Source organism: Limanda limanda, chromosome 14 (assembly GCF_963576545.1).
Source record: "Limanda limanda chromosome 14, fLimLim1.1, whole genome shotgun sequence".
Taxonomy (NCBI): Eukaryota; Metazoa; Chordata; class Actinopteri; order Pleuronectiformes; family Pleuronectidae; genus Limanda; species Limanda limanda.
The window spans coordinates 7339747-7350505 of NC_083649.1; the positions used below are offsets into that span (position 1 = coordinate 7339747).

At 40.8% G+C, this 10759-nt stretch overlaps 1 protein-coding gene across 1 annotated transcript; it reads right to left on the reverse strand.

The window, feature by feature from the left end:
• Positions 1-8373: 8373 nt before the first annotated feature.
• On the reverse strand, positions 8374-10759 carry LOC133019853 (UDP-glucuronosyltransferase 2C1-like). Its single transcript, XM_061086433.1, has 3 exons — positions 10219-10759; positions 9393-10106; positions 8374-9074 (listed from the first exon to the last, which is right to left on the reverse strand). Exons 1-3 carry the CDS (start codon positions 10510-10512, stop codon positions 8490-8492), a joined length of 1593 nt encoding a protein of 530 aa, XP_060942416.1. The 5' UTR covers positions 10513-10759; the 3' UTR covers positions 8374-8489.

A 10759-nucleotide genomic window follows, 5' to 3' on the forward strand; every position in this document is an offset into this window, starting at 1 on the left:
GCAAGCTGATGAAAAGAGAACAGGATAGTAAACTAGCTCGGCACTAGTTGTGTTCATGCAGGAGTCCAAGCAGTTTAACAATAAATTGCACCGCACTCCTGGAGCTTCAAATAATAAGTCTTGAAAGTGCCGCTGCCACATTTCTTTCACCAAACTCTTGACTTGTTTGGTTGATTCCACCCGAACAGGACCAGTGACTGGTCCCAAACCCGGCTGGAGGAGATTCACAGCTGAAATCATTCCCTGGCACAACAGCCCTGTTCTCTCTCTGCCAACTGCATAAATAAAACCGGTGGATGAATCTCACAAAGACCCATTTGATCCAGGATCATGGATATGATTTAGATCATTTGCATCTCGTTCCAGATGTTACACTTGGCCAAGTATGAACTCACAGTCCTCCACAGGATTAGTGAATAACAATAAATAAACACAAGCTAATAGAAATCAGCTCTGTTAGATGGCTTGTGAATGTCCATTGGTTGCAATAAATAATCCTATATACCTGTCAGCCTGTAGTTACACATGTTTCTCTGCTTAATTTTTTCCTTGTTTGTCATAAAACCCGACAGATATTAACCGTCCCGTGTGACAGAGATCGCTTTCCTGAGTTATGTGTTTTGTCGTTTAGCGTCACTTTAACGATTCTCCATCTAATAAGATCACATTCGTTTATTTTTCATTAACTTAGAACAAGTTTAAGATTCAGAGACAAGGATTTCAGTTCTTACTCTGTAAGCACGACCCCTTAGAGATGTTAAGTTAGAGTATAGATTAAAAAATATATCTCCCGTCGTTTATCACAGACATTATATGTATGATATGATATATGTATACATGTTTTATAGTATTCTTTGTGACCTAATGTGACCTTGTGACACATTGAGAGCCTAGTAAGGCCTGTAACCACTTCCCCCAATTAAAAATACGCAGGACAATACAAACTCTGCTGTAACTTTGTACATTCTCGTTCTCTGACAGCTCTGTTGTCCGTCCTCCAGCTGTAAATCAAACCATATGGAGCAAAGTGTCTTCTAGGATTTGTCTTGTGATCGATCGTCGGAGAAACATTATCACACCACTCTCACTGTGTCGCTTTGACTGATCCAAGACAATGTGTCTAGCTTTCGTTATAATTGATTCAGTGAGAAGATACTGTTCTAGAAATCAAAATAGAAAACAACTAAAGGGGACAGAGGAGTTAACTAACTCTAAATGAAGACAAAAATGTCCTTAAAACAGATTTATGTAAAGAGATGAAGGTGAAAGAGTAATGAAATCGCAGAAAGACATTGAAGAAGTTTATTTTGGGGGTTTCAGCCCAAGGACACAGTTACAAAAATAAAAAAAATATCAGTACACATGGTGAGTTTATACAAAACATGATAATCTCTCATTTTAGAAAATAATCTCAGTAAGTAAGTTTATATTACAACATCAATATTACGTTTTTAAATGAATATCTCACTGTCACAAACACTGCGGCTGCTTCCCGGTTTCCAGCCACACAATCCCACACATTTCGGATGATATGGTTCGTCTGGGAGAATTTACATGAAGAGGATTTCTGAGACTCGACCGGCCAAACGGCCAGGACTTCCTGTGACTTGCCATGGAAGCAGTTGTGCTCCTCGTCGGTAGAGAAAGTAACTCATGTGATGTGTGAGACTGTGGAGAGAATGATGTCATGGCTTACAGATGCCTCATGGGAGCACAGGCCGCAGAGCATGAATGTGTGTGTGAGTGAGTGTATATAGTTGAGTTGAGTTACCTCGAACATGCAAGTGCTTGCTTGTTGCTTTAAGAGTCGAGGTATGCAGTGAATAACTCTGTACAAATAATGCACACACTCACATTTGTCATATATTTAGCAGTAGTCAAGTATTTTCTCCGTATCAGCAGTAACACAAACTCAAATACTGAGGTCTCTTAACATCCTGGTCGGTGAGATCAATATATTATAATATTAGCTTTGTCTAGGACATGTTATTTTCCACCCTAAAATATCGCAGACTTGATGCAAACAATATTTAATCCAGATGTATGACGGAGGTCTGGTTGTAATTTTCTATTTCAAGCTTCTCCGCAATGTGTGAGCGAGCCAAAATAAATTTCAAAACAAAAAATATTGTACAACGTTAGCTCATAGAAATACCCCCCCACCCTCATGTGATTATTGTTGATTATTGTTAAGTTGCACCTGCGTCACTTCTTCACATGTTCTGGTCGTGTCCATTTAAGTTCCGTCTTTCAGAAAACAACCCTCCCCACCAAATTAAGCCAAATCCTTTGACTGAAATTTTTTGGAATTGCTCCAATAGCAACACTTAACGTATCAGCTGTTAAATCTCTGCAGGCCCGTCAAGCTGTTTTACTTAAATGGAAGAATTCAGGGCTCCGTCCTTCATCGTGTCCTGTATAAAATCTGTTTTACTACCCAGAGATCAGAGAGTAACATTAACAAGGTGCTGACATTTTCTGAGAAACACTTTACAATCATTTCTGAGTATCCTTTATCTTCTTCTGCCCTTTTTTTTATCTCTTCTTTCCCAGTCTTATTCTATTAATTTTTATTTCTATTCTCATTATTTCCTGACCAAACCTCTTATGTGACCATAAAAGTATAAATTATAGATCTTTTTTCAGTTTTCTTGTCTCATAACTATAACCTTGTTTATCCTTAGTTTATATCCTGTAGTCAGCTGTGGTTGTTGTGTGTTTGTTCATGTTTGAGTTTGTGTGTGCATGTATGTGCATCATTTAAACCAATAAAAAGCTTCCCTGCAAAATTGTACTTTAATATATTGTTAACAATCATTACAAAAGACACTTGAAAGAAAAGAAAACCAAGATAATTCAGTAAAATAAAAACAAATGATATGCCTTTAGGCAGATAGGGTTATTACTCATTCCTGAATTATTTGGCAGTTGTCAAGTTTTTCATTTTGCCGTCGTTTTGTAGAATCTACACCCACTCTCAAAATGCAGTACTTAATCTTATGAAGGCTTCTCCTCTCCCCGCAGTCACAGCGCAGCCTTGACAGGGTCTCTAACACAAAACATGCACAGTGACATCATCCAACAGCAGCCGTGATCACAGGAAGGATTTTCCAAGAAAGAAAGGAGGTGCAAAGTCTGAGCGGGAGGCAGAGGAGGAGAAGGACAAAGAGAAAACAGATTGAGGGAAGAGGACACAGGGAGGGAGGGAGGGAGGAAGGGAGGCTGCAGCGAGGAGACAGGAACATGCGCTGCACCTGTTTTAAGTCTTTAAGTGAGCTGCTCCTGCTGCAGATGTGAGGGCGTCTGACCTTGTGTCTGGACGAGTCGATGCGTCCCTCAGGGCTAAAGCAATCAGGAGAACTACACGTGACTTAGAAGTAGATGGATTATCACACGAGGAAAGGGTTTTAGTGAATGTTGACTTTAAGCTTTATCCTCCTTGAGGTTACAATTATTCTTAGAGGACATATTATGATACATGGGATGGAAGTTTATAGTCAATAGGGCGGCTGTGGCTGAGGGGTAGAGTGGTCGTCCTCCAACCTGAAGGTCGGCAGTTCGATCCCCAGTCTGACCCATCTGCATGCCGAAGTGTCCTTGGGCAAGATGCTGAACCCCAAATGGCCCCCCATAGAATAACAAAGTGCTGCGAATAGATGCACTGTATGAATGTGTGTGTGAATGGGTGAATGTTAAACTGTACTGTAAAGCGCTTTGAGTGGTCATAAAAGACTAGAAAAGCGCTATATAAATACAAAACTATTTACCATTTAGTCTCTTGAGGTAAAAAAATATCAGCCTCTTCAATGAATATGGACCAAATTAAGACGAATCCATATTTTTCTAACTTGCCTACAATTTTGAATTGACCTTAAGATCATAATGAACTCCTGAATGTCTAATTTGTTTGATATAATCGGTGCAGCTTGGCAGGTTTACGTTTGGATCTGTTAAAACCTTCACATTCCCAGATAATCAGTTGAAAATCAGGAAAGTCCCGGAGCAAATTTTCCCTGTGATTGTCTGGAGGTGTGAATCGATTTACAGACATAACTCGTCCCGCTTTTATTCTGATGCAATCTGACTATGATTTGTCCCTTTTGCGTTTCATTTCATCCATGTGGTTGTTTGGTCATTTCGTCCAGGAGTCTAGTTGTGTTTTAACTAGATTTAACGTAAAATCGTATTATCTAAAGAAAAGAGACATTTTTTTGTGTTGGGCCTAACAGGGACAAAGGCCACAGACCTGAGGCCTTGTGTGTTGCATCCATGTTACAGTATTCTGGAGGGAAAAGTTTGAGCTCCCCAAAACTACAGTGACCCCTGCTGTGTCTCTAGCCGCGCCTCAGATTTGATCTCTGACCCCCCTATTGGCCTGAGACCTTTAGCCCCGCCGGAGGGGGGGAGCCAGTTCACAGATACTATTTAACTTCAGACTCATCTCAAATCTTCCTTTCCAGTTCCAGATACAGTAGAGCTAGCATCTCAGTTTAGTTCTTAGTGTAGAGGACACAAAGGAAACACATCTTGCAGCTGTTTGACCTTTCTTAAGTTTTACTTCTAAAACTTTATCTTTTTGTAGTTCACTTTTAGTCTAAAGCTACCTTTTTCTAATCCAGTTTAAGCTTAACTTATTCTTTTTTTAGTACATCGTAAGCTTATTTTTCCTTATTTTTCCTTAAAGCTTTTAATTTGAATAAGCTTCTTTTTAAGTTGCTTTTATTTTGAAGAGAGCGCGGCAGAGAATCCCCTCACTCGCTGGCCGAGCTCAGAGACATTTCCCCCGCCATCTACGGACAATCCGGACACGGGTGTCCCTTCCTGCAGACGGGCACAGACTTTGCCAAGGAGAACGAAAAGCATCCTCTCCGTTTCGGCCCAGCGTCATCCCGCCGCCGCCGCCGCGGCTCCGTGATCATCTTCCTGAGGCCAGGAAATCATCCACTTCCTCCTTCCGGGATTCGCGCTACCACGGTCGTGCACGAAACCCCGCGAAGCAACACGAAGTAAGAGACATATGTCTGGGCATAGTTTAGTTTTATACTTAGTGTGTCTTATTTGAGTGTAAATTGATAGAAAGACCGCCGTGTCGATCTTATTGTGAAAAGCACGCGGTGACGACCCGGCGCTTCCGGTTTGACTCGGCTCCCTTCAGGTCGGCCTCACTGAGTCGTGAATCTGTTAAAAGGACACCTCTCATGTAACTGGTTTGCCGGTTTCACTGTGAGATCGCCTCTGACGGCGTTTTTAAGATCATCTCCAATCTGTGTTACTACTTGCTCTCTCTCTCTCTCTCTCTGTTGTTCGCTCACATCCGCCGACACACACATCCTCACACACACACACACACACAGTCACCTTATACATAGTCATTCTGATATCCAGGGCCACTGAACGCACCTCGACGCCGTTCGGCTCTAGGGCTAAACAAAGACAAAGAACCCCATTTTTCCTCTCTCAGCCTTGTCTCACGAGTGTTTAAGTCAGCCATCTTTGACCATCTTGGCTCTAAGCCCTCGACGCCATTCGGCTTAAGCTAAGCTAAGATAAAGAATCCCTTTGTTCTCACTCGGCCTTTGTCTCCCGTGGGTTCAAGTCGGCCATCTTTGATCAGTCTGATTCTAAGCCACATGGTCCGGCGGCCATCGACTGTAATACACATCGAGGCCTGCCTCCATTCAGGACTCTAAACTTTCTTAGGCGACTCCGCCATCTTGAGTTGTAGTTCTGACGTATTACATCACCAATTTTGTAGTCAACCACCAGGGTTAAGTCGGCCCTCTTAAGACTCGTGAGTCATCGACCCCCCCTCCTTCCTCTCTCTCTCCCACACACAGACACACACACACACACACACACTCACACACACACACTCACACACACACATACACATACACATACAAACACAGCTTTATCAGAAGTATTGCAGTGTGATATATTGTGATGAATGTGATGTGGCTGTATTGTGTATAGCGGATTGTGTTAAGTGAAGAATCATTTTGAACAACATTGACTTTTATAGCTTCTTTATAATAAATCCTCTTTTATACTTAAAGTATTTGGATCTTGTGATTATTTGTGCATGACATTGTGAACACAGTTGGATAACTATAGCCAGTGCTCGAACTCAAGCCTTCACTGTTAATTATATAATCCTTAATATCAAATATTGAGATTATCAATTTAACTTTATCAGATGAGACTGATATTTATAGACTAAGTTGTTGGTCCCTGTTTACCAGGGTGGTGCCCTCTTTGAGTATTAATATAGACAGTATTATTCTTAAATTGATAATTTTATTGTTTTGACTAATTATTTCATTATTCTTGGTTGATAACCTTAACATTGTTAATTGATAGCTTGTACTTTCTAATTGATAATTACTTGTTTTTCATTAATAGTTTGTTATTCATTGATTGATTATTCTTAAGTTTTTCATTGAGTATTTAATTATTCTTAATTGATAAACTTTATTATTCTCAAATTAGTGATTTAATAATTCTTAATTGTTAAACTTCCTTATTTACTCATTAATAGTTTTATTGTTATTTGATTACTGATCATCTTCAATTAATAATCTAATTATTTTTAGATAAATAATCTTTATTGTTTCAATAATCATATTCCATGATTATTGATAATTAGCCAACAACGAGTCACCCTTCTATTGCACAACATTTGTCTTGTACTTAAAACTAAACTAGAATGGAACAGGCTGTTAAATTCGATCATGTTGGAGGACAAACTCAAACAGGATTGTTATTTGTTCAAATGAAACACCGCAATTACACTTATCGGTTTGGACTGTTCCTCCGTGTCATTAAAATGCGTTTTACACTCAAGAAACAATCGCATCAATTCTTCCACTTTATTTATCCACTGGGTTTTGATTGCAAATCATTCACCCGTTTTGCCAAAGCACTGTTTTATGTCTGTGCCCACCAGATTCCTAAAGTCACACGTAGCCAGAAATCCTGTGAGCGTCAACACACATCCCTCTTTAGCTTTAAGAAAAATGTCTGTGAGGAGATTGTGCTTTCCTCACTGGCAGAGAACAGCTGCTGTGGAAAACTTGAACTCGTGTTATTCATGGATTCAGAGAAGCTCTTAAAACCAGTTTTGTAGCTTCATCATTCAGCAGCAGCGAGCTGTGGACACAATGAAGATGCAACAAACTCTATCTGAAAATGTTATTTCTGTCTAATCATTATTTCTGTTTTTTCGAACTACTGCAGATCATGGCGAGGTTGTTGTTTCTACTGATCCAAATACATATTAAATTTTGATTCATCTGGACAACAAGATGATTGCAGGTGATTACACTGTGTGTGTGTGTGTGTGTGTGTGTGTGTGTGTGTGTGTGTGTGTGCGCACCCTGGAATAATCTTCAAATCTTTGTTTTCCTCATCAGCCCAGGAGTCTGAGGTTGAGTATCGCTGAATAATAAGTAAAAACGTAATTTAACTTGCAACCTCACTCATCTCATAAATGGAAACCATGTGCTTTATCAAAGAGAAATTTCCCCTCCAGGCTCTGATTGTTTCAAGGCATCTGTTTTTTGGACTAGTCCAGAGAGATGGGGAACGGTGGTAACGGTCTATTTTCTGAAATTAAAGGATTTTCCAGAGCAGTTTTTGGAGATTCCTCTTTTCTGTGGCTCTGACTTTACTTTAGTGGCTGATGTAATTTATATGGATCGATATAAATATAAAGACTAACAATCGAGACCAAATTGATCCAAGTTTTCCACAGAGTACTGGTTGCCGGCGGCGTCCTGGAAATGGTACATGTGGTTCTGATATTGTGATTAACTTCACTGCAGCTCACACAATCCTGTACCAGCACATGCATCACAGATAAAATATTGCATTGTCTATTGTTTAAGAGAAATTAATGTATCCAAACCTCGTCTGCATAAGCATAGACCCTGTGGCTAGAGAAATAAACTGACAATAATGGTTTTATTCTATTCTATCGAACCTTTAGCATTTTTTGGGATGTGCACAGTGGTAACATGAACAGTATACTTTGTAGCAATAATGACAGAGAGACTTTGATCTGCTTTGATCTTATTCACATTTTAATTGGTTTTAGCCCCAAAATCCAACAATTTGGGGGTTTGGCATATTGGAAATTAATGAAGTTGAAACAGCGATTGGTGTTTCAGTTCCTTTTTTAAAGTGGATATAAAATTAAAGACTAGTCTAGATAAGACAGGAATTATACATTTTTAAACCAAATTATGAATCTATGAAGAAACAGTTGATGGCTAATATTGAAACAGGAAAGAGGCTCTACTATTTTGACTAGGCAATATTTATATTTAAATGTATATATATATATATATATACTAAATAAGTTAACTTGTTGTCATTTTACTTCCTATATAACAAAGACGCACAAATGAGATACCTTAGGATGCACAGTACGTTTATGTCTACAGAGCTTTAGAGAACCCATTCTATTAGATTTCTAAACATTTTGAAACTCATTCAGCTTTAGCTTTTGTCTTCCTTCTACTTCTGCAGCACAGGAACCAGAAAACAGCCACAGTAATGAACAGCAGTGCAGTTGCAGCAGCCAGCAACACCAACAGAACATCTAAACTATAGTACGAGTACCAGGGCATCTTATAAGCCTCCGTACGCAGGTGTGCTGCCCCTTTGTGACGGATCACGTATTCCACCCAGAAGATAGCGTGATCCATGGGTGCTATTGCCTGATCTCTGTGCAAGCTAGACAGTCGTTGCATGTTCTGTCTGTAGCTGTCCTGCAGGAGCACTTCCTGAAGACCTTGCTCGAAACTCTGTCCATTAAGTTCACCCAGCTGTATGATCTTGGCAGCTCCTCTCTCCTTCAAACGTACAAGGTTGTCAAACTCGTCTAAGACCAGGGGTATGCCGACCACAGGCACACCGTGGTAAATGGCCTCCTGGACTCCGTGGAGTCCTCCATGAGCTACGAAGACTTTGGTCTGAGGGTGGCCCAGGAGGTCCCTCTGCGGCATCCAGTCCACGATGAGCGTGTTGTTTCCCAAAGTGGAGGGACGCTCCCCTTTGTGTCGCCATATCACCTGATCAGTAAACAAAAAGAATCAACATGGATTTGCTGCACCTCTGTTCATGAGCAGACAGACAATACGGCAACAATAATCTGGAAGCCCATCGGCCATCATAAGAACCTTCTTATTTAACTAGTAGGGTCATTAGAAGTGTGTTAGGTCTAGATGACATATTGGTTAATCTCTAATAACAGCTATCTGCATGTGAATGTAGATAGATTTAAAAAGTCAGACGATGCATTTCAGTGTTTATTTTTTACTTCATCTGCTATCGATTCATTGCTCTGTGGCACATTTCTAGCTTTTAACATTTAGTAACGGGTACGTTACCTTCTGAGGCATCTTGGCAAAGACGCTGGCGATCTCATCTTCAGCCTCTTTGGGTAAAGCGTTCACCATGGTTCCCAGACTCATGATGATCACACCATGCTCGCCTGCGCTCTGAACGAACTGCTCCAGGTCCGCTGGCAGAGGCTGGGCCGGTTTGCACTGGAACCCTCCGATGTAGATGACGTTCGGCATTGTGGGCCGAGGGAATTCGAACACAAAGTCTGAGCTGAACAGCCAAATGTCTGCATCCTGAAGCATCGACATGATGTCACATTCACCCTCGATATATTTACTGCAGGCATCATTGTAGATTGGCCCGATAAAGAATTTGTGCTGGAACAATATGATGCCGTAGAATAACAAGTTCTTGATCCTCTGCATGAAATTCATTTTGTCGGTTAAACCCGATCCGAGCACTGGAATATAAGAGAGTGGGGAGGGGGCTATCGCAAAATGTCCGTCTCCGCTGGTGATCGTGCGAACACTTAGCACCAGGGGCAGTTTGAGATACTTTGCTAACAGAACTCCTGGTGCTATGCCCGGGTCAGTGAGAACAAGATCATATTGGGCGTCCCTTAATCTTTTGACCATATTTTTATCATCTAATAATTGACTGATGGCACCATACCAATTAGAATGAACCTGAGTCATCATGGAGAGGAAATCCTTTGTGATTTTGATGGAAGTTAGAATTGACGCCCCTTCTCTCAGCACCTGAAAAAAATGATAAGAAAATAAGTATTAAAATATCCAATAAATATGAATCGTAATATTTAAATTACTAGATGACCCAGTGGGGCCCAGTAATTCAACCATGATGGCATACCTTCATTTGTTCCTGCAGGTACTCATAAAAGACGTTCGACATACTCTCATCCGTTTGAAATGTAATGGATGTGTAAAGAGGAGACTCCTCGGGGATGCACCAGCTGTTGCTGCCTCGGATCACAGTGAGGCTGTGTCCTCTGGCATGAAGCTCCTCCAGCAGGAGCTTCATGTTGATCCAGTGGCTGCCGTGAAGGGGGAACACCAGAATGTTCCCTCCGTGGGAAGGAGGGGGGAAGGAAATCAGACCAACACTGAGGAGAACCAATATTCCAAAAACACGAGACAGGGGCATGGTTCCTAAAATACAGGAGTAAGAAACAATTGCATTTTAATATGTGAGTTAACACAAGTTTATAAAGTGAAAATTATAATACTATCAACAGCATGAACATGACCCTGAAAGTCATTCACCCATGCTTGAGAGGGGCAGCCGTAGTTCTGCCTGCCTGCACAGAGAAATTCACTCAACACTTAACATCATCAACATGCCTCCTCACTCACTGCTCTGATCACATATTAGTTCAGTCCCTTTTGCACGA

Bases quoted from the DNA above. Each gene is read 5' to 3' on its own strand.
- LOC133019853 (XM_061086433.1), bottom strand. From the start codon at position 10,512: ATGCCCCTGTCTCGTGTTTTTGGAATATTGGTTCTCCTCAGTGTTGGT. The intron at 10,107-10,218 runs GTATGCCATCAT...CATTTTTTTCAG, and splicing joins ACCTGCAGGAACAAATGAAG to GTGCTGAGAGAAGGGGCGTC. The intron at 9,075-9,392 runs GTAACGTACCCG...TTTACTGATCAG, and splicing joins TTGCCAAGATGCCTCAGAAG to GTGATATGGCGACACAAAGG.